The sequence below is a fragment of the Prionailurus bengalensis genome, chromosome C2 (genome assembly GCF_016509475.1).
Source record: "Prionailurus bengalensis isolate Pbe53 chromosome C2, Fcat_Pben_1.1_paternal_pri, whole genome shotgun sequence".
Lineage (NCBI taxonomy): Eukaryota > Metazoa > Chordata > Mammalia > Carnivora > Felidae > Prionailurus > Prionailurus bengalensis.
The window spans coordinates 125,598,518-125,623,257 of record NC_057350.1 but is presented as its reverse complement, the minus strand read 5'-3'; the positions used below and the strand labels follow the sequence as shown (position 1 = coordinate 125,623,257).

Below are 24,740 nucleotides of genomic sequence, written 5' to 3'. Positions count from 1 at the left end.
GCTTTAGAGCCAAGTGATAAATGTCCCAGTTCCACCTCTATCTATACATTAGCAATGAAACCAGAACTAATCATCAGTTTTGCAAGGTTGCAGGTGTTAAGAGCAATATACAACCATGAACTATATCTCTCCTAAGTCATTCTATGAGGCCAACATTATCCTGATACCAAGCAAGACAACACAAGAGAAGAGAACCACAAACCAATATCCATTATACACACTAATGTGGATAATCTCCAACAAAACTCTAGCAAACCAAATTCCTTAACATATATTTTTTTTTAATTTTTTTTCAACGTTTATTTATTTTTGGGACAGAGAGAGACAGAGCATGAACGGGGGAGGGGCAGAGAGAGAGGGAGACACAGAATCGGAAGCAGGCTCCAGGCTCTGAGCCATCAGCCCAGAGCCTGACACGGGGCTCGAACTCACGGACCACGAGATCATGACCTGGCTGAAGTCGGACGCTTAACCGACTGCGCCACCCAGGTGCCCCAAATTCCTTAACATATTAAAAGGACTGTATACCAGGACCAAGCCACATCTATTCCTAGAATGCAGAAACGACCCATCATATGAAAAATCAATGTACTACACCACATTAACAGATTGAAAGGAAAAAAATATATATATGATCATCTTAATTGATGTAGAAAACGCATTTGACAAAATCCAACACCCTTTCATGATAAAACACTCAGCAAACCAGGAACAGAACGAAACATTCTCAACATAATAAAAGCCATTTATGGGGCACCTGGGTGGCTCAGTTGGTTAAGTGTCCGACTTTGGCTCAGGTCATGATCTCACATTTAGTGAGTTTGAGCCCTGCACTGGGCTCTGTGATCACAGTTCAGAGCCTGGAGCCTGCTTCAGATTCTGTGTCTCCCTCTCTCTGCCCCATCCGTACTCATGCTCTGTCTCTCTCTGTCTTAAAAGTAAATAAAACATTTTTCGGGGCGCCTGGGTGGCTCAGTCGGTTAAACGGCCGACTTCGGCTCAGGTCACGATCTCACAGTTCGTGAGTTCGAGCCCCGCGTCGGGCTCTGGGCTGACGGCTCAGAGCCTGGAGCCTGTTTCTGATTCTGTGTCTCCCTCTCTCTCTGCCCCTCCCCCGTTCATGCTCTGTCTCTCTCTGTCTCAAAAATAAATAAACATTAAAAAAAAAAAAAGTAAATAAAACATTTTTAAAAAATTTAAAAAGCCATTTATGAAAAACCTAGAGTGAACATCATACTCAATAGTGACAGACTGAAAGCTTTTCCTCTAAGATCAGAAACAAGGCAAAGATGCCTGCATTCGTTAATTGTATTCCACATAGTACTGGAAGCCCTTATCAGAGTAATCAGCCAAGAAATGGAATAAAAGGCATCCATTTTTTTTTTATTTTTTTTTTCAATGTTTATTTATTTTTGGGACAGAGAGATACAGAGCATGAACGGGGGAGGGGCAGAGAGAGAGGGAGACACAGAATCGGGAACAGGCTCCAGGCTCTGAGCCATCAGCCCGGAGCCCAACGCGGGGCTCGAACTCCCGGACCGCGAGATCGTGACCTGGCTGAAGTCGGACGCTTAACCGACTGCGCCACCCAGGCGCCCCAAAGGCATCCATTTTAGAAAGAGGTAGAAGTATGTTTGTAGATGATACGGTGCTATATGCAGAAAACTTAAAGTGTGCACAAAAAGAAACCTGTTAGAATAAACGAATTCAGCAATGTAGAAACATACAAAGTCAACACAGAAAAATCAATTGCATTTCTTGTTTTTTGTTTTGAGAGAGAGAAAGAGAGAGAGAGAGAGACAGAAAGAGAGAGCGTGCGTGCGAAGGAAGGGCAGAGAGGGAGGGAGAATCCTAACCAGGATCCAGGCTGTTGGTGCAGAGCCCCACATGGGGCCCAATCTCACAAACCACGAGATCGTGACCTGAGCCAGGACCAAGAGTCAGATGCTCAACCGAATGAGCCACCCAGACACCGCTCAATTGCATTTCTGTATTTACAATGAACAATCCAAAAGGGAAATTAAGAAATCAATTCCATTTACAATAGATTGAAAAGAATAAAATAGAAATAAACCAAGAAGACAAAAGACATACATTGAAATTATAAAAAGTTGCTGAAGGAAAGTGAAGACAACACAAATGAATGTCAAGACATTTCTATATTCACAGATTGGAAGACTTAATATTGTTTAGAGGTCAATAATACCCTAAGTGATCTAGAGACTCAATGCAATCACTATCAAAATTCCAATGACATTTTTTTTGCAGAAGCAGAAAAATCTGTCCTAAAGTTCACATGGAATCTCAAGAGATCTTACACAGCCAAAACAATCTTAAAAAAGGAACAAAGGTAAGGTTCTTAAACTTCCTGATTTCAAAGCTTATCACAAAACTATAGTAATCAAAACAGTGTGATACTGGTATATACCAACAGAGTAGAACAGAGAAAGCCCAGAAATAATCCTGTGGATACATGATCAAATTTTGTTTCAACAAGGGTACCAAAACCATTCAAAGGGAAGAGAACAGGCCTTGTTCAACAAATAATGTTGGGAAAACTGGGTATCTACATACTAAAGAATTAAGTTGGACCCTTATCTAACACCATATACAAAAATTAACTTAAAATGGATCAAAGATCTAAATGTACAAGATAAAATTATAAAATTCTTAGAAGAAAACATAGGACAAAAGCTTAGTGACACTGGATTTGGCAATCATTTCTTGGATAAGACACAAAAAGCACAAGAGAAAAAAAACACTGATAAATTGACTTTCTCCAAACTTAAAACTTTTGTCTATCAAAGGACAACCAACAAAATAAGAAAATATTTTCAAAAAGTACATAGGATAAGAGTCAGTATCCACAATAAACAACTCCAGGGGTGCCTGGGTGGCTCAGTTGGTTAAGCATCCGACTTCGGCTCAGGGCACGAACTCGCGGTTTGTGAGCTCAAGCCCCGTATCAGGTTCTGTGCTGACAGCTCGGAGCCTGGAGCCTGCTTCAGATTCTGTGTCTCCCTCTCTCTGCCCCTCCCCTGCTCATGCTCTGTCTCTCTCTGTCTCCCAAAAATAAATAAATGTTAAAAAATAAATAAATCAATCAATAAACAACTCCAACAACTCAACAACAAAACCCAATAAAAAAACAAGAAAAGGACTTGAATAGACATTTCTCTAAAGAACATATACAAATGACCAATAAGCACATGAAAAGATGCTCAACATCACAGACCATTAGTAAAATGCAAATTAAAACCAGAATAAGATACCACTTCACACCAATTAAAATGGCTACTATTAAAAATACAACAAAAATAAAAAATAACAAATGTAGGTAAGGATGTGGGGAAATCTTGTGCCTTGCTGGTAGAAATGTAAAATAGTGTAGCAACTTCAGAGAATATATTGCAGTTCAAGAAAAAATTAAACATAAATTTACCATATGACCAAGCAATTCCACTTCTGGGTATATAACCCAAACAACTGAAAGCAGGGACTTGAATAGACATTTGTACATCCACATTCATAGCGGGATTATTCACAATAGCCAAAAGATGAAAACAATCCAAGTGTCTATTGATGGATGAATGGATAAACAAAATGTGGTATATACACACAACAGAATGTTATCAGGCTTTAAAGAGAAAGGAAATCCCAACATGCTACAACATGGATAAATCTTGAAGACATTACGGTAAAATGAAATAAGCCAGTCACAAAAGGACCAATACTGTATTATTCCACTTATATGAGGTAACTAGAATGGTCAATAATAAGACAAAGTAGAATGATGGTTGTCAGGAGCTGCAGGGAGCAAAGAATGAGGAGTTACTGTTTCATGAGTATGAAGTTTCAGTTTGGGAAGATGAAAAAAGTTCTGTAGATGGATGGTGAGGACAGTTGCACAACAGGAATGTATTTAATGCTACTCAAGTGTATACTTTAAAATGGTTAAGTTTTATGTTCTGTATGACGATATATAACAAAAAAAGGGCGAAAATCAATTTATCTCTATAAACTAGCAATGAACATTAATAAATTAAACAGAAAATCGGGGTGTCTGGCTGGCTCCATCGGAAGTGTGTGCAACTCGATCTCAGGGTTGTGAGCTTGAGACCCAAGGTAGGTGTAGAGATTAAGTTTTTTATTTTTATTTTTTTAAGATTTTATTTTTTAGTAAACAATCATCTACATCTATCTACAATACAATCATCTACAATACCATTAAAATATTGGATACTCAGAGCTAAATCTGATAAAATATGTGAAAAGCCAGAGTACCCCAAATTACAAAACACTGCTGAGAGAAATTAAAGACTTAAACAAATAGAAACAGCACGTTCATGGATCATAACATTCAATACTGTTAAGATGCCGTTCTCCCCAAATTGATCTATGTATTCAATCCCAGCAGGCTTTTTTTCTGGAAATCAACAATTAGAAAATTCACAAAGAAATGCAAAAGACCTAAAATAGTGAACACAACATTGACAAAGAAAAATGTAGAAGACTTACAGTGCCTGATTACAAGAGTGACCATCATCAAAACAGTGTGGTACTTCCATAAAGATAGATACATACATTAATGAAACCAGTGTCCAGAAGTAGAACCACACATAAAACAATTCATTTCGGCTAAAAGTACAAAGGCAATGTGGCAGAGGCAGGATACTCTTTCTAAAAAATGGTGGTATAACAATTAGATATTATAACCTTGAGCTAGGGATCATTTTTTAAGATACAAACCAAAAACATAAGCTATTTTTAAAAAACCTGATAGAATTAAACTTCATCAAAATTTAGAACTTAAGCTCTTTGAAAACTACCAAAAAAATGAAGACAAGTCACAGGCAGTTTCTTACAAAGTTAAATATATGCTTACCATACAACTCAGCAATTCTAGTCTTAGATATCTACCAAAGAGAAATGAAAGCCTATGTCCACAGAAACACTTGAACACAAATATTCATAAGCTCTATTTTTAATAGTCAGAAATTAGAAACAACTCAAATACACACTAACAGGTCAATACACTGTGGTATATCCACACAATGGAATACTTGTCAGTAATAAGAAGTAATAAACTATTGATACAACCAGCAACATGAATGAATCTTGAAATAATTATGTTCAGTGAAAGATGATTACATTTCAATGATTTTGATAGGGTAGTTAGATATGAGCTGGAGGTAAGGATGGTGGTAAACAGTGCTTCCAGTTTCCCCACCTTCCAGGGCTATCAGATCAAGAACAGCAGGTGCTCTCCTTGTGAGTCTGTGGCCTGCAATAACCTAGAACTTCATTATACTATATTTTAACTGCAGTTTCAGCACCCCTCACTCCCATGAGGGAAAACAGCCATGACAGTTCTGGCAAGCACCCTGTAGGACCAAAAACTTCCCCTCCCTATTGGAGGAGTCCCTTAAATGACTGGAAACCTCAGTCAGAGACCACCATAGCCACTACCCGTAACCTATGCAACCATAAAAAGAAAAGATAGCCCTAACTCCAGTGCCATTGCCACCTTGGGCCTGCCTGCTGTCCCATCTTGACAGCATATTGTCCTATTTAATAAACTGCTTTGTGCTTGCTACTTTCTTCTGGCTGTCTTTATTTGAGTGCGGATTCTTATATAAATCTTTCATGGGGAACCCAAGAACTAGACCTCCATTCACACAGCACACAATCTCCCACCAAGAACAATTTTAATAGCCTGTGCCACATGAAATGTCCATTTCCTTCCTATCTCTTTCCTCCCTATTTAGATTTTAGTACATATAACCCAGTTATGTATTCTGCATGTCTTGCTGACTTTAAAAAAGTTTAGGTCTACAGACCACCACCAGAAACTCCCAACTCTACATGCGACACAATGGCAATAATTAGTATCTTTCAGTACTCACTCTAAATGTCAATGGACTCAACGCTCCAATCAAAAGACACAGGGTAAGAAAATGGATAAGGAAACAAGATCCATCTATATCCTGTTTACAAGAGACCCATTTTAGACCTAAAGACACCTTCAGATTGAAAGTAATGGGATGGAGAACCATCTATCATGGAGTAGCCATATTTAGACAATCTAGATTTTAAAATAAACATTGTAACAAGATGAAGAAGGGCTTTATAGCATAATTAAGGGGTCTATCCACCAAGAAGACCTAACACTTATAAACATCTATGCCAATGTGGAGCACCCAAACATATAAACCAATCACAAACATACAGAAACTCAGTGATAATGATACCATAATAGTAGGGGACTTCAACACCCCCACTTACAGCAATGGACAGATCATCTAAACAGAAAACCAAGGAAACAATGGCTTGAATAACACACTGGACTAGATGGACTTAACATACATTCAGAACATTTCATCCTAAAGCATTGGAATACACATTCTTCAGAAGTACGCATGATACATTCTCCAGAATAGAGTACATACTGGGGCACAAATCAGCCCAAGTACAAAAAATATCAACATCAACAAGTACAAAAAAGATCAAGATCACAATGAGATACCACCTCACACCTGTCATAATGACTAACGTTAACAACTCAGGCAACAACAGATGTTGGCAAGGATGCGGAGAAAGAGGATCTCTTTTGCATTGTTGGTGAGAATGCAAACCGGTACAGCCACTCTGGAAAACAGTAGGGAGGTTCCTCAAAAATTAGTGCAATTACACTACTAGGATACAAAAATGCTGATTCGAAGGGGCATGTGCACCCCAGTGTTTATAGCAGCGCTATCAACAATAGCCAAATTATGAAAGGAGCCAAAATGTCCGTCAACTGATGAATAAAGATATGGTATATATATATACAATGGAATATTACTTGGTGATCAAAAAGAACGAAATCTTGCCATTTACAAAAATGTGGATGGAACTAGAATGTATTATGCTAAGCGAAATAAGTCAGAGAAAGACCAACATCATGATTTCACTCACATGTTAAATTTAAGAAACAAAAGGGAAGGAAAAACAAAGGAAGATAAAAACAGAGAGGGAGGAAACCATAAGAGACTCTCAAATAGGGGTGCTTGGGTAGCTCAGTTGGTTAAGCAGCCAACTTTTGACTATGGCTCAGCTCGTGATCTCATGAGCCCTGTATGGGGCTCGGCACTGGGCTTGGAGCCTACTTGGGATTCCCCTCTCCCTCTCTCTCTTCCCCTCCCAGCACTCGCCCATGTGCTCTCTCTCAAAATAAATAAATATTTAAAAATAAAATAAAATAGGGGCGCCTGGGTGGCTTGGTCGCTTGAGCGTCTGACTTCGGCTCAGGTCATGATCTCACAGTTTCTAAGTTTGAGCCCTGCATCGGGCTCTGCGCTGCCAGTTGGAGCCTGCTTCAGTTTCTCTGTCTCCCTCTCTTTCTGCCCCTTCCCGGCTCACGCTCTTTCTCTTGCTCTCAAAAATAAATAAAAAAATAAAAAAATTTTTTTAATAAAGTAACGATTTCTTAAAATTGGGAAATTAAGCATTCAGTGTTAAAATACTGCTATTTTTATAAAAAGAAAAGTAACCAAACAACTTATAATAATCACAAAGGATATTCCATAAAAACATTACATAAATTTAATTCAGTACCAAATATTTGAGCATTTACTCCTACTAATAATAGGTACTCTTTTAGCCTAAACAAAATAGACAAAAATATTTGCCTTCATGGAGCTTACATTCTAACACAGGGAAATATATAAACAAAACTACTTGTTTATATATAGTATGTTAGGATGTTGGACAGCGGTAAGAACTATGGATAAAACATAAATCAAGGAAGGAGTATGAAGTGTGGTGGATGGGATTGGCAACTGTAAGTAAAGTAGTCAAGGAAGGAATTCCTGAGAGATGGTAACATCCAAGAAAGGACAGAGAGAACAAGCCATGCAGCTAACTCTTGGTGACACTGAGAAAGGAGAGAGAGAAGAGCATGCAGGGCAAAGGGAAAAGAAAGAACAAAATGTACAAAGGCCCTGAGGTGAGGATGATCAAGGAAAATGTTCAAGGAAGAACAGGACCATGAGTGTGGCTGGAGTAGAAATAAACAAGGAGTACACTAGATGAAATCAGAAAGTAACAGGTAGCCACATATGGAGGACCTTAGAGGCCATGGTAAGACTTTTTGATTCTCCTCTAAAGAAAAAGGAAAGCCATTAGGGTCTTCTGAGTTACTATGTTCAAAAAGACACTGAAAAAGGCAAGGGTGGAAACAAGAGAGACCAACAGAGGGGTAGAAGAGAAATGAAGGTGACTTGGACCGGAGTGGAGACTAAAAAAAAATTAAAAGTTTTGGGAAGAAATCCAGGAATACATTTTTAGACACATAAAATTCTAGATATCTATGAGACATCCAGTAGAGATATCAAATAGGCTGCAAGGTATCAGTCTGGAACTAAGGGAAGATGCCTGGGCTACAGATTTAAATTACAAATGAATTTACGCTATGAATTAGGCTGAACATCTGAGTCAGAATATATAGGAAATATAAAAGATCTAAGAAATGAGTACTGGGGAGTCCCAGCACTAAGAGGATAGAGAGATAAGAACCAGCAAAGGAACTGAAGAATGACCAAAAGGAAAACCAGAGGAGAGGACATTCTGGAAACCAAAGAAAGAAAGAATTTTAAGAAGGCAACAGTGATAGGTCAATAAGATAAAGTCCACTGAATTAAGCAACAACACAGAGGTCACCTTGACCTTAATGAGCCGTTTTAGTACTATCATGTAAGAAAACACAATTAATACCTGTAAAGCTTTATGCTCCTTTTGAAGATCTTTTATTTTATTCTGTTGTTGGCTAACCCTGTTTATGGATTCATCCTCCAATTCACCAATTTTGGATTTCACACACTCCATAATTTGTTCCAAGTCATTAGCTCGTTGTTCCTGATCGGCTGCTCGGCTCTGTTCTAGCTGAAGTTCATTTCTAATAACAGACACACAATTCCTTCCCTTAGTTATAAAAGTAAAATCACATCAGCAAACATACCCATCTAACAACATAATGAATTTCTAAAATTTCTTTGCATTCTTAAAATTTCCATCATATAACACAAACCAATATAAGAAATATAGGACACTATTACACACCTAAGCTAAGCTATTACTGAAAGAATTATCTATTAAAAATATTAAAATATAAAAATATTTAAACTTAACATTTATGTCAAAATAGAAAATTAAAGGTCTGGATTCTTTTCAAAGCAATTATTTTTAGAATGCATATATCACTGATATACAAACAATTCAAAAGAGACATTTTTCCATTTTCTTACTTAAGCTGCTGATTAGTTTCTATGAGCTCCTGGATCATGTTCTGCTGACGCGTTGTTTCTTCCATCAATGTTTTCAAATTCTGCCTCATCTTCTGTGATGACTGTTTATCAAAAATGATGAAATCTACATTTATGGAATGTAACACAGGTAATAAAAATAAAAAGCAAAAAAAAATTTTTAGGATAAAAAGTTTTGAAAGGAAAAAGACATTTTTTACCATAATGAGCAAGAATAGGATCTGATTACCTTTAAGATCAGTTCTTTTGACTAGAAATAAAGGTTTTAAGCCATGCATCATCAAAAGCACATTTATGCTTTCCCATTCTGCTTCTTCCTGCTATGATTACAAGGAGAGAAAAGAATCAACTTTAACATATAGAGAGAACAAACACCCTCTTGAACATAATTTCCTTGTCTTCAGAATAATGGAACTTTTTCTCCAAAAGTTTTTTAATATGAATTTTTATGTACATATAATAAGTAAAATTAAACTTATTTCTGACAAAATTAGCAGACTAAAAAGAATGCAAATGAGCATAATTATATAATTCCAGAATACTCATACATAAGGCCTTAATGGATAGAGTAAAACAAAAACACCAACAAAAAAAATACCTTGTAATTTCAGTGAACCAAATAGACCTGAGTTTTTTTGTTTAACTGAACCAGACCAGGCTCTACTCAAAAGAAACAGCTGCAAATTAGGTCATATTAACTGAATAGTAAATTAAATTTGAGCCACTCAGAAACAAGTATCACTTAATAAGTAGGGTCACAAAAATTTTTTTTTAAATCTGACTGCTCAAAGCCAGTAATTTAATAGTCTCTTGTATAATAGACAAGGCCTAATTATAAAAAGGAGTCTGTCCATCTAGATAACTGATTCTAGTAGAATCACTCTGAAAGATATTCTCAAGCTTTGTATCCCTCATTCTTAAATATGTATTTACAACACAAACCTGAGAGGGGAACCCTAACTCTCTAGAGTATGTAAATAAAAACATGATAATGGGAAGAAAAAGGTAATTAAGAACATACAATACAGATAAGAATGAAAAGAGCATGGGGCATCTGGGTGGCTCAGTCAACTAAGCATCTGCCTTCAGCTCAGGTCATGATCTCACAGTTTGTGGGTTCAGGCTCTGCATCAGCCTCTGTGCTGACAGCTCAGAGCCTGGAGCTTGTTTCAAATTCTGTGTCTCCCCCTCTCTCTCTGCCCTTCCCCCACTCATGCTCTGTCTCTCTCAAAAGTAAATAAACGTTAAAAAATTTTTAAAAAAGAATGAAAAGAGATTTTTTAATTATACATTTATATCCATGACATTAACAGTTTATAACAGTCTTTTGATGTAAATCCAATGATCAATTTGGAATCACTGTATGAGGTGATTTACTTGCTTTTTAAGTTATTAAAGTAGGGGTGCCTGGGTGGTTCAGTCAGTTAAGTGTCCAACTCTTGATTTCAGCTCAGGTCATGATCTCATTTGTGAGATCAAGCCCTGAATCAGGCTCTGTGCTTACAGCATGGAGCCTGCTTGGGATTCTCTCTCTCCCTCTCTGCCGCTCCCTTGCTCACTCACGCTCTCTCTCTCTCTCCCAAAATAAACAAACATTTAAGTTACTAAAGTATATTTAAAAAGGTAATTTGAGTGAATTTTCAATGTTAAAATGCTTGAAAAAATAGAATTTATACAATAGTTTTCACTGGTGGAATAGTATTAAATATTTTAATAGCTTAAAGATTAATAATTTAGGCAACAGACAAAATACATATAAAAGGATTAGTCTCCATATCCAAATCCCTCTAGATATGAAAGAAATCTCTCAAGACAAAAAAGGAACAAATTACCCTGATAACTATGATAGCACTATCAATAACAGTGCCAAATCTTTCTTTTTGACTGCTTTCCTCCCCTTCTCTATCCTTTCTGTACTTCTCCACCCTCCCACAATCTTTTCCCTTATTATTTTTTAAGGTCTTCTGGTCACAAAGATTCATGACTCAGAATTTAAATTATTAAACATATCGGTTTTAGGGGCACCTGGGTGGCTCAGTTGGTTGAGTGTCTGACTTTGGCTCAGGTCATCATCTCACAGTTCTTGAGTCCCAGCCCCGTGTCGGGCTCTGTGCTGACAGCTAAGAGCCTGAAGCCTGCTTTAGATTCTGTGTCTCCCTCTCTGTCTGCCCCTTCCCCACTCATGCTGTCTCTGTCTCTCTCAAAAATAAACATAAAAAAAAAAAAAAAAAAGATATGTTTAGGAGCCAAAAGTTCTGGGTGGGCATCTCAGTGGATGTCTACTATGACTCGCAAAAACAAAGTACTCTGTAAATAATGCCACACATTTTAAATGATCAAATTATACATATTGTTCCTGGATACCTCTTTTAATGGAAAGAATAACTGCAAATTCTGAAAAGAGCTAAGAATGGCATTTGCTTAAAAAAAAAAAAAAAAAGAATGGCATTTTCTAAAGTATGTGGTACAGAACACTAAAGAACTGTTCGTGAGACTAATGTGAAATAAGTAGGAAATACTGTATACTAAAGTCTCTTTTTGGATAGTATTGTGAAGTCTTACAATAACAAAATCATTAAATAATCTTTAACCCAACATTTCCCAAAGTTATTTTACTACAGAACCCTTTTAAGAAAGATTTTTCAGGGGCGCCTGGGTGGCGCAGTCGGTTAAGCGTCCGACTTCAGCCAGGTCAAGATCTCGCGGTCTGCGAGTTCGAGCCCCGCGTCAGGCTCTGGGCTGATGGCTCAGAGCCTGGAGCCTGTTTCTGATTCTGTGTCTCCCTCTCTCTCTGCCCCTCCCCCGTTCATGCTCTGTCTCTCTCTGTCCCAAAAATAAATAAACGTTGAAAAAAAAATTTAAAAAAAAAAAAAAAAGAAAGATTTTTCATATTTGTAAATGCAGTATTCTTTGGCACGTACTTCACGAAACACTGGCTTCAAATATTTTAAGTTTACCTGTTTTTCAGTCATGAGTCTGTTTGATGATTTACTAGACTCCTAGGCTTTAGGGGCTGCTGGAGATTTGGTATCTTAAGTAAAATCCGAAGAAGTAGATTGGCAGTAAAAAATACTGGAGTTGCCTAAATTAGAAAAGAAAAAATGCAATAGGTGTTAAAGGAAATTATACTTAAAAGAACCAATAACTCTTTGGCAATTTAAGCCATTCCTGTGTCAAAAGTCATATGACTTGTCAGAAAACTCATTTTAAGAATGATTAGAACAGGGGCACCTGGGTGGCTCAGTTGGGTAAGTGTTCAACTTCAGCTCAAATCATGATCTTGCAGTTCGTGAGTTTGAGCCCCTAACAGGCTCTGTACTGACAGCTCAGAGCCTGGAGCCTGCTTCAGATTCTTTATCTCCCTCTCTCTCTGCCCCTCCCCTGTTCATGCTGTGTCTCTGTCTCTCAAAAACAAACATTTTTCAAAAAAAAAAAAAAAAAGAATGATTAGAATAAACCCTAATTTGGGGATGCCTGGCTGGCTCAGTTAGAAGAGCATGCAACTCTTGATCTCTGGGTCCTGAGTTCAAGACCCACATTGGGTGTAGAGATTGCTTAAAATTAAAAAAAAAAAAAATCAATGTAAAAAAAGAATAAGCCTGATCTTATGATGTTCTCTTCTAGAAATAAAACATCATGAGGTTTGACACACACACACACACACACACACACACACACACACACACACACAAACTATTAACTAGCTAATGTACAAAGCACATGCTGCTGATAAAGTTATCTTTTGTAAGCTGATTCCCCAAAACTGAAAGAAATGTGCCTGGCCAAAAGTTACACGTCAGTCTAACAATTCACTTGACTAATGCCAAAGGTAAATGCAGTGCCACCTTCTTAGGTGGTCTTTATTTCTAAATAGATCAGAGGCTAGCAGCGAAGGGTTCTGTTTGGGAGACAAAAAAGTTTTTATTTACTCTACCCTACCATCACTTCCTCTTGTTTTCTAAGACTCTATCATCCTATAGGAAAAAATTTTCTTGTATTGGTTGATATATAGGTAGAATTCCTCCTCTCCAGAGGCACAATCACACACATTCATTAGCATCATGAACTTTTAGACCTTGAGAGGACCTTGGAAATTGTTTGATCCCAAATCTCTAGCTGTTTGTAGCTGGCAGGGAGGCATACGGGAGAGTTGTACCAGTGTAGCATATACTGGTAACCATCTGGTGAAATGATCTTCTAAGGATTGATTAGGAAAGAAGCAAGCCTCCTTGCTACCAGGTCGTATTTCTTCCAAAGCACAATTCTACCCTTCTAGGTCTGCTTCAGATAATGAAATCCAACTAGACAATTTACCAATCACCCTTATGTGTCTACAGGGTATAGCTTTCCAGTTTCAGATAAACTCAGTAACGTTATAAATTTTCAGATTCTGCCACTTTTGCTGCTGGACATCAACTTTGGTCTCTTTTACCAACTCAATCACCCACTATGTTAATCCCTCCTGCCTTTACAAATCTTTCAGCTAGTTTTTAAACTTTTCATTAGAAAAATTTTCAGAAATACATAAAAAAAGAATATAATAAACCCATGTTTTAAAAAATGTCTTTTTATTTTCCAAATCAGGATCCAAACAAGGTCCACATGTAGCCCTCTAAAGTTTTTTCTCATCTATAACAGTCCCATCCCCCCTCCTTTCTCTTTTGACATGCATTTATTTGTTGAAAAAATAGGTCGTCTATCCTGTAAAACTACCCCTATTTCAGATTTGGCTTACTGTATTCTTGTCATTTAACATATATCTCTACCCCCTATATTTCTTGTAAACTGTACATCTAGAGACTTTATTAAATTCAGGTTCAGTATTTTCTGGCAGGAATACCTCAGAGGTGGTACTATGTTCATCCTGTTGTATCACCATCAAGAGTCGGCCAGGGGAGGGAGAGAAAACATAAGAGACTCTTAAATATGGAGAACAAACAGAGGGTTACTAGAGGGGTTGTGGGAAAGGGGGTGGGCTAAATGGGTAAGGGGCATTAAGGAATCTACTGAAATCATTGTTGCACTATATGCTAACTAACTTGGATGTAAATTAAAAAAATAAAAGGAAAAAAAAAAAAAGAGCCAGCCAGAATTTTAAAGTGGGAAGAATACATCCTTGAAGATCAGAAATAAGGATGTAAGATAATCCCCCCAAGAGTGAGAAGGTACATATTCTGACAAGTTTCCTAACTACTACACTGGACCTCTTTCAAATCTTCAAAATGTCATTCCTCTCCATATTCAAGGCCTGGCTACTCTTAGCCTGTTCTTCACTTAGTTAACTCATACTTGACCTTCAGATCCTGGCTCAGATTTCTTTCTTCAGGGAAATCTCCCCTGATCCCATGACTAGATTAGGTCCTCTTGTTAAATGTTCTTGTAGCACTATAAAGAATAAAGCATAGAGGTTCAGCATTCAGAGTCAGATGGTGACTACTGAAGTAGTCACTGAGTGACTACTAGTTTAACTATTAAATTATATGACAAAGACAAATTCATTAACATCTTTGAGCATTTTTTTCTTCATTTGTAAAAGACAACACAGTAATATACCTCATAGATTAAATTAAGTCATAAAACATATAGAAAGTACTTAGAACAAGAACCTGGGATATAGAAACTTATAGATTAGTAGTACTTATTGTTATATAAAAGTATGCTAGGGGCGCCTGGGTGGCTCAGTCGGTTAAGCATCCAACTTCAGCTCAGGTCATGATCTCACGGTTCGTGAGTTCCGGCCCCGCGTCAGGTTCTGTGCTGACAGCTCAGAGCCTGGAGCCTACTTTGGATTCTGTGTCTCCCTCTCTCTCTGTCCCTCCCCTGCTCTCACTGTTTCTCTCTCTCTCAAAAATAAACATTAAAAAACTAAATAAAAGTATGCTAAACAAAACTAATCTTACCATCATATATTAGCTTAGATTTTCTTCTACAAATTACTCAGATCACTATTTCATACAAGTTGTTTTACATAAGTATGTCTAGATTTAAGACTAAATTTCATTAGGGGCACCTGGATGGCTCAGTCGGATGAGTGTCCGACTTCAATTCAGGTCATGATCTCACAGTCCGTGAGTTCGAGTCCCGCATAGGGCTCTGTGCTGACAGCTCAGAGCCTGGAGCCTGCTTCAGATTCTATGTCTCCCTCTCTCTCTGCCCCTCCCCTGCTCATGCTCTGTCTCTCTGTGTCTCAAAAATAAAAACATTAAAAAAAAATAAAAAATAAATCAAAGTGTTTAAAAAAAAGGCTAAATTGCATGAGACAGGTAGTCTACTTTTGGTAACGATAGAGTAGGCAGCTCTATCTCTAAAGTCAAGTAAGAAAGCTGAATAAAATACACTAAATTTGGGGCACCTGGCTGGCTCAGTTGGTACAGCATGCAGCTCTTGATCTCAGGATTCTGAGTTCAAGCTCCACACTGTGTGTATCAAATAGGTTAAAAAAAAAAAAAAAAGGCGGGGGTGGGGGGACAAAAATAGAACATACCAAAATTCATGGGACTCAGTGAAAGCAGCGCTAAGGGAGAAATTTATAGTTATAAACATTTATATTAAAAAACAAGAACAGGGGTACCTGGCTGGCTCAGCCAGTTGAGCATCTGACTTCAGCTCAGGTCATGATCTCGCAGTTCGTGGGTTCGAGCCCCAAGTCAGGCTCTGTGCCGACAGCTCAGAGCCTGGAGCCTGCTTCAGATTCTGTGTCTCCCTCTCTCTCTGCCCCTCCCCTGCTTATGCTCGCTTGCTCTCTCTCTCTCTCTCTCTCTCAAAAATAAACATTAAAAAAAAAAAGAACAATCTCAAATTAACAACCTAACTGTACAACTTAAGGAACTAGAAAAAGAAGAACAAAAAGCTAGCAAAAGAAAGGAAATAATAAGGATTAGAGCTGGGGTAAAGGAAAGCAATAGAGGAAAATCATTGAAATAAAAAGTTATTTGAAAAAAAAAATCAGCAAAATAGGCAAACCTGTAGCTAAATGGACAGAAAAAAAGAGAGAAGACTCAAAGTACTAAAATCATAAATGAAAGTGGGGACATTAATCGCAATTATACAGAAATAAAAATTCTAAGAGAGCAATACAAAGAAACAGAAAATCTGAATAGACCTATAATTTACATGAAGATTGATTCAGTAATCAAAAATCTCCCAACAGGGGCACCTGGGTGGCTCAGTCGGTTAAGCATTCAACTCTTGATTTTGGCTGAGGGCATGACCTCACAGTTCCTGGGTTTGAGCCCTGTATCAGGCTCTGTACTGACAGTGTAGAGCCTGCTTGGGATTCTCTCTCTCTGCTCCTCTACTGGTTGTGTTAGTTCTCTCTTTCTCTCTCTCTCAAAATAAACGAACTTAGGGGAAAAATCCCAACAAAGCAAAGCCTTGGAAATGATGGCTTCACTGAAGAATTCTACCAAACATTTAAAGAACTAACACCAATTATTCTCTAACTTTTCCAAATACTGAAGAGAAGGGAATAAATATTTCCTAATTCATTCTTTTTTTAATGTGTATTTATTTGTTTGTTTTAGAGAGAGAGAGAGAAGACAGAGAGAGAGAGACACACACACACACACACAGAGAGAGAGAGAGAGAGAGAGAGAGAGAGAGAGATTCTCAAGCAGGCTCCATGCTTGGCATAGATTCTGACACTGGGCTTGATCTCATGGGCTTGATCTCACTGTGAGATCATGACCTGAACAAAAATCAAGAGTCAGACACTTAACCAACTGAGCCACCCAAGCGCCCCTAATTCATTATTTTTTTTTCATTTTTTTAAAATAGTTATTTTGAGAGAGAGACAGATCATCAGTGAGGAAGGGACAGAGAGAGAGGGAGACACAGAATTCCAAGTAAACTCTAGGCTCTGAGCTGTCTGCACAGAGCCTGACGTGAACCAAAAGATCATGACCTGAGCCGAAGTCAGATGCTCAACCAACTGAGCCACCCAGGCACCCCAACCCCTAATTCATTCTTAAAGGCTAGCATTATTTTAATACTGAAGCCAGATGAAGACAATACAAGAAAACTAAAGACCAACATTCCTTATGCACATTGATGCAATTATCCTCAACGAAATACTGGTAAACCAAATTCAACAGCATATTAAAAGAATCCCACAACCAACTGGGAGTTATTCCTGGAATGTAATAATAGTTCAACATATGAAAAACAATTAATGTAATGGACTGCATTAATGGAATAAAGGATAAAAAAAACCACATGATCATCTAAATGGATGCAGAAAAAGCATCTGACCAAATTGAACACCCTCTCATGATAAAAATACTCAAACTAGCAATAGAAGGAATCTACCTCAACATAATAAAAGCCACATATGAAAACATATAGTGAACATCATACTTCCATGAAAGATTGAAAGTTTTTCCTGTAAGATCAGGGACAAAGCAGTCGCCACTTCTATTCCATATAGTGCTGGAAGGTCTAGCCAAAGCAATTAATCTAGAAAGAGAAATAAAAGGCATCCAAATCAGAAAGGAAGAAGTAAAATTATACCTGTTTGCAGACGATATAATCTTATATGCAGAATATGCTAACGAGCCCACCAAAAACCCAAAAACCTGTTAGAATAAATGAATTCAGCGAAGTACTAGGATGTAAAGATGTAACACACAAAGATCAGTTGCCTTTGTTCACACTAACAAATAATCCAAAAGGGAAATTAAGAACACAATTCCACTTACAACAGCATCAAAAGGAATAAAAACTTAACCAAGAGGTCAAAGGCTTGTATAATCAAAACTGCAAAATATTTGTCAAAAAAATTAAAAAGACAAATAAATGGAAAAACATTCTATGTTCATGGATTGGAAGACTTAATATTAGAATGTCAATACTGCCCACAACAGCCTACACAGCCAATGCAATCCCTATTGAAATCCCAATGACATTTTTTACAGAAATAACAAAAATCATTCTAAAATACATAAGGAATCTCAAAGGACCACAAACAGCCAAGACAATCTTGAAAGAAGTACAAACCTGGAGGACCTACACTTCCTGATTTCAAAACCCACTGCAAAGCTACAGAAATCAAAACAGTGTGGTACTGGCATAAAGATATATAAACCAATGGAGTAGAATAGAGAGGCTAGAAATAATTCCTCACATATACTGTCAAAAGATTTTCAACAAGAATGCCAAAATCATTTAATGGAGAAAGTACAGTGTCTTCAACAAATGGTTCTGGGAAAACTGGCCATCCACATGGAAAGAATGAAGTTGGACCTTACCTAACACCATATAAAAAATTAACTCAAAATGGATCAAAGAACTAAACTTAAGAGCCAAAACTATAAAACTCTTAGAGAAGAAAACATAGGGTAAGCTTCATGACCCTGGATTTGGTAGTGATTTCTTGGGTATGACACCAGAAACAGGCAACACAAGCAAAATCAAATTGGACTTCATAAAAATTAAAACTTTGGCACATCAAAAGCTACTATTAACAGAGTAAAAAGGCAACCCATTGAATGGAAGAAAATACTTGCAAATCATTTATGTGATAAAGAGTTAACATCCAGACTACATAGAGAATCCCAAAACTGAACAACAAAAAAATATGTATCTGCTTTAAAAATGGGCAAAGAGGGGCACCTGGGTGGCTCAGTCAGTTGAGCGTCCAGCTCTTGGTTTCAGCTCAGTCATAATCTCACAGTTTGTGAGTTCAAGCCCCACATCAGGCTCTGTGCTGACAGTGCAGAGCCTGCTTGGAATTCCTGCTCTCTCCCTCTTTCTCTGCTCCTCCCCCTTCCTCTCCCTCTCAAAATAAATAACTAAACAAACTTTAAAAATAAATAAACAGGGGTGCCTGGATGGCTCAGTCAGTTGAGCAAACAACTTCAACTCAGGTCATGATCTTGTGTTCATGAGTTCGAGCCCCACATCAGGCTCCCTGCTGTCAGTGCAGAGCCTGCTTTGGATCCTCTGTCTCCCTCTATCTGCCCTCCACAGCTTGTTCTCATTCTCTCACTCACTCTCTCTTAAAAATAAACATTTAAAATTTTTTTTAAAAAGAAAAAAATACATAAAAATTAAAAATGGGCAAAGAACTTGATATACAAATGACCAATAAGCACTTTTCAAGTGTGTGTAACATCACTACCTATTAGATGAATGCAAATTAAACTACAAAGAGATACCACCTCACATCCATTAGGCTACTATCAAAAAAAAAAAAAAAATTCCAAAAAAACAAAAAAGTACCAAGCACTGGCAAGGGTGTGGTAAAACTGGAATCTTTGTGCACTACTGGTGAGAATGTAAAATGATACAACCACTGTGAACAACAGTAGGTAGTTCTTTAAAAAAAAAAAAAAAAAAAGAATATTCATATAACCCAGCAATTCTACTTCTAGGTATATACTCAAACGAATTAAAGGCAGGATCTTGAAAAGATATTTGTACATCTGTGTTCACGGCATTATTCACCATAGCAAAAATGTGTAAGAAACCCAAGCGTTCATCAACAGATAAATGGATAAGCATAATGTGGTATATCCGTACAATGAAATATTATACAGCTTTTTAAGTGTATTTATTTTGAGAAAGACAGAAAGACAGAGAGACAGAGAGACAGAGGACAGGGCAGGTGCAGAGAGAAAGGGACACAGAATCCCCAACAGGCTCCACACTGTCAGTATGGAGCCCCACGTGGGGCTCAAACCCACAAACCATGACACCATGACCTGAGCCAAAATCAAGAATCAGACTCTTAATGGACTGAGCCACCCAAGCATCCCAAGGAATGTTATTCAGCTTTAAATAGAAAAGAAATTTTGATATATGCTACAACCATGAGGACATTAATCAGTCACAAAAAGGTAGGTGCTGTAATGACTCCACTTACACTCCTTGGAGTAATCAAAATCTTAGCAACCAAAAGTAGAATGGTAGCTGCCGGGCAGGGCCTTGAGAAACAGGGGCCCTACATCTAATAGACACAGAGTTTTAGTTGCACAAGATGACAAGTGTTCTGGGGCGCCTGGCTGGCTCAGTTGGAAGAGCAAGTGACTCTTGATCTTAGGGTCTTGAGTTTGAGCCCCATGCTGAGTGAAGGAAGGAAGGAAAGAAGGAAGGAAGGAAGCAAGCAGCAGCAGCACCACCACCACCACCACCTGGTTGGCTCAGTCAGTTAAGCATTCAACTTCAGCTCAAGTCATGATCTCACAGCTCGTGAGTTCGAGTCCCACGTCAGGCTCTGTGCTGACAGCCCAGAGCCTGGAACCTGCTTCAGATTCTGTGTCTCCCTCCCTTTCTCTCTCTCTCTGCCCCCCCCCCCCACTTGCACTCTGTCTCTCAAAAATAAACAAACATTAAAAAAAAATTTAAAGAGTTCTGTAGATGGATGGGGGGGCAACGATGGCACATTATTAATGTATGTAATATCAACGTTTTTTTATTTATTTTTGGGACAGAGAGAGACAGAGCATGAACGGGGGAGGGGCAGAGAGAGAGGGAGACACAGAATCGGAAACAGGCTGCAGGCTCCGAGCCATCAGCCCAGAGCCTGACGCGGGGCTCGAACTCACGGACCGCGAGATCGTGACCTGGCTGAAGTCGGACGCTTAACCGACTGCGCCACCCAGGCGCCCCTAATGTATGTAATATCAATGAACTATACACTTAAAAAATAATTAAGATGTCGTAGTGTCAGTTCTAACAGTTTTTTGTGGGGATTTCTTGGTTTTTTTGGGGGGGGAGGTGTTGTTTGTTTTTGTTTTTGTAATGCAAGTGCCTGACTTAAGCTTTGATCGTGAAGGAATCCATTTCAAAAAGGCATCCACTTCAAAGATGGCTCTCTCTAATAAATACAGTGCCAGCCTTAAGACTAGATAAAGAGCCAGCCCACCTCCCCCAACTGAGGCTCATTTGTTTTAGAAATCTTGGTTGATTATGATAACTGACCATTTGGTTTTTTGTCCTTCCACATTTTGAATTCCCTCTGTTATGTTTTAAATGCACAAATAAAGAGTGAGCCTGTGGACCCATGACCTACATCTGAGAATACAAGGGAAGGTGGCAGAGGAAGAGGATCTGGAATTCAACTTGTCCCACAGAAACACTGAGGCAGCAACTAGAGCTTTGCAACTAACTCTGAAAATGACCTGAAGACTTCTGCAGCTAGTCATGGAGAGAACGTCACATAGAAAAGGGTAGAAAGGGCAGAGACACAGTTGGGAACCAACCCCCTGGTACGAATAGCCACAAACAGGAGAAGCATGGAGAAGGAAGAGGATCAGACCCCACACTGGGCAACCCCCCTGAACTAGGAACCCACACTGGGAAGACAAATCGAGTAATATCTGGCTTTGAAAACACCAGGGCTAACTCCGGGAACATTAAAAATCAGCAGGCTTACCTCTAGGAGAGCCAGAGTGCTACAGGGAACCCAGTCCCCACCATTAAAGAGACAACCATACTAAATAACTCAGACACAGCACAGGAGTAGCAGCTTGAAAAGCACCTTGAAAAGTATTTGTGAAGGAGATTTATTAACTAATCTTAGAATATGTCCAGGAGGTTTCTCTGGAAGCAAAAGCTGTAACAGGTGCCATGTTTCCTTGTCTCCTGCAGCCTACATATCAAGATGCTTCTGGGAGCCAGTTCTAACAGTCTCCATCTACCTTGCTATCAATGAGTGCCATGGCCCCACATTCTCCTGCAGACCATCCCACCCAACTTGTCCACCTTGGCAGCCATCCCTCCAAAACAGCTCCTGCCCTACCACACCCAGAAGGCAACTCTGCCAGTACTGTGCCACTCCAAAATGACTCCCGCCCTTGGGAGGGGAGGAGATAACCCACACACCAGGGTGTCCGCAGTTCCTGCAGCTGAGCCTCTTAGCTGGCTGTTCAGAGAGCAAGTCCTGCCCTTTGCTGTGCCTGCAGGTGTGGCAGACACTAACTGCAGGCCACTAGCTAGGTCAAATGCCAACACCACCTACCAGTGAGCACACGGGCAGTAGCTGGGCCTCTCAACATCTCAAGGAGTAAACCATGCCCAGTACACTCACAGGAGGCAAAGCAAGTCATTGCAGCCAGTCAGGTGAGGAGCCGACCGCCCCCACCCCAGCCCCAGCATGCCCACAACAAATGCAGCTCAGCCACAACAGAAGGGTGCACACAGCCTACACAGGGGACACACTGGAGTGCCTGGTTCTGGTGACCAGGGGGACTGCACTATACAGCACCACAGATATTTTCACGAGGCTGCTACTTTCAAGACCAGGAGATGTAGCTGACCTACCTAATATTTGGAAATAAATATAGAGAGACAAAATGAGGAGACACACAAACATGTACCAAATGAATAGAACAAGACAAAAATCACAGTATAAAACACAAATGAGAGACAGACAAGCAATATATCTGACAAAGATTTCAAGATAATAGTCATTAAGATCATTGCTGGACTTGAGAAAGTGAATGAACTCAGGGAGAACGTCCACAAAGAGAGAGTAAATAAAATACAATAGATGTAATCAATAGTAGATTAAAAGACACAGAAGAACAGATCAGCCATCTGGAAGACAGGATAATGTTAAGGAACCAAACTGTATAGCAAAAAGAAAAAAGTTTAATAAAAAAATAGAGGAAGGAAACTCTGCAATATAATCAAACACAGTATCATTCACATAATAGGGGTCTCAGAAGGAAAAGGAAAGAGAAGGGGGCAGATAATTTACTTGAAGAAATAATAGCTGAAAACTTCCCCAATTTGGGGAAAGAAACAGACATCCAGGTCCAGGAAGCACAGAAAGCCCCTAACAAAGTGGACTCAAGGAAGTCCACACCAAATACATAATAGTTCAAATGACAAAAAGTAATAATAAAGAAAATTTTAATACACTAAAATGGGACACCTGGGTGGGTCAGTTGTTTAAGCTTCTGACTCTTAATTTCAACTCAGGTCATGATCTCACGGTTCATGGGATCAAGCCACACATCTGGCTCCACACTGACAGCATGGTGCCTGCTTGGGATTCTCTCCCTCCCACCCTCCCTCTCTCTCTCTGCCTCTCTCCTACTCGTGTTTTCTCTCTCTCAAAATAAATAAACTTTAAAAAAATAAATAAAAGCACCAGAAGTTAACAGTTACATACAAGAAAAACCCCATAAGGCTATCAGCTAATTTTTCAGCAGAAACAATGCAGGTGCTAACACTCACCACCTAACCTGCTTACACCAGCACCTCTCTCCCATACCAAACTTGAGTGGATCCGCCCCTCCCAGTCATGCTTGCCTCAGTCCCAGCACTGAGGGTCCCCTCCCCCAGAACACCAGTGCAAACCTCACCAGCACATGTCCCAATTTGTGGGTTTTGCAGAACCTCGACTACAGCAGCAGCAGTGGCAGGACTCATTTCACAAGCAGAGCACCACACACCTTGTTAAAAAACGCCCAACCTGGAGAGGGACCAAACGCTGCCCACAAGAGGCAAAGAGAGCCTCTGCAAACAATGAGATTGAAGGAAAAAGCAATCAGGACTCAACAGCAAAGCACGCTCAACACACACAGGAGACACTCCCTGAAGCACCAGGTCCTAGGGAACAGGGGACACTGCACTACATGACACTACAAGACCTTTTCTTCATAAGGCCATTACCTCAAGAGCAAGAGATATAGCTGACTTTCCAAACACAAAGAAACAGACACAGAGTCAGACAAAATCAGGAGACAGAAAATATGTTCCAAATGAAAGAACAGGACCAAACCACAGCAAAAGACCTAAGTGAAACAGATATAAGATAAGATGCCTGAGAGAGAATTTAAAGTAATGAAGATACTCACTGGACTTGAGAATAGTGAAGGACATCAGTGAGACCCTTAATAAAGACAGGGAAAAAAAAAAAAAAAAACAGAACCACCAAACATCTTCAGAGATGAAGAACTCAATAAATGAAATTAGAAATACACTAAATGGAATAAATAGCAGGCTAGAGAAAACAGAGGAACAAATTAATGACCTGGAAGTAATGGAGTAATGGAAGTAACCAAGCTGAGCAAATGAGAGAAAAACACAATATGCAGATTGAGAGAACAGTCAGGGCACTCAGTGACTCCATCAAGCACAATAATATTCACATTATAGGGATCCAAGAAGAAGAGAGAGAAAAGGGGGCAGAGAATTTATTTGAAAACATAACAGGTGAAACTTCACTAATGTGGGGAAGGAAACAGATATCCAGATCCACGAGGCACAGAGATTTCCCCAAATATTCAATCTGAGAAGATCCACACCAAGACACATAGTAATTAAAAGGGCAAAAAGTAGTGATAAAGAAAATTTTTTAAATCAGCAAGAGAAAAGAAGATACTTACATACAAGGGAAACCCTGCAAGGCTTTCAGCAAGTTTTTCAGCAGAAACTGCATGCCAGAAGGGAGTGGCATGATATATTCAAAGTGCTGGAAGGGAAAATATG

The 24,740-nt window shown here is 38.9% G+C and overlaps 1 protein-coding gene across 11 annotated transcripts in view; it reads right to left on the bottom strand.

The window, feature by feature from the left end:
- Positions 1–24,740, bottom strand: part of CEP70 (centrosomal protein 70) — an 87,710-nt gene that overhangs the window by 44,292 nt on the left and 18,678 nt on the right. For 3 of the 11 annotated variants that reach the window (XM_043595283.1, XM_043595292.1, XM_043595282.1), the window contains exons 3-7: positions 14,597–14,687; positions 12,260–12,384; positions 9,532–9,622; positions 9,285–9,408; positions 8,755–8,935 (exon numbers count right to left, since the gene is read on the bottom strand). In XM_043595283.1, coding sequence (XP_043451218.1) covers positions 8,755–8,935; positions 9,285–9,408; positions 9,532–9,622; positions 12,260–12,274 — 411 coding nt within the window. In that variant the 5' untranslated portion in view covers positions 12,275–12,384; positions 14,597–14,687. Of the gene's footprint in view, positions 1–8,754; positions 8,936–9,284; positions 9,409–9,531; positions 9,623–12,259; positions 12,385–14,142; positions 14,167–14,596; positions 14,688–17,609; positions 17,757–24,740 lie in introns of those variants that run through there. The other 8 variants (XM_043595286.1, XM_043595287.1, XM_043595285.1 and 5 more) reach the window with 6 other exon arrangements.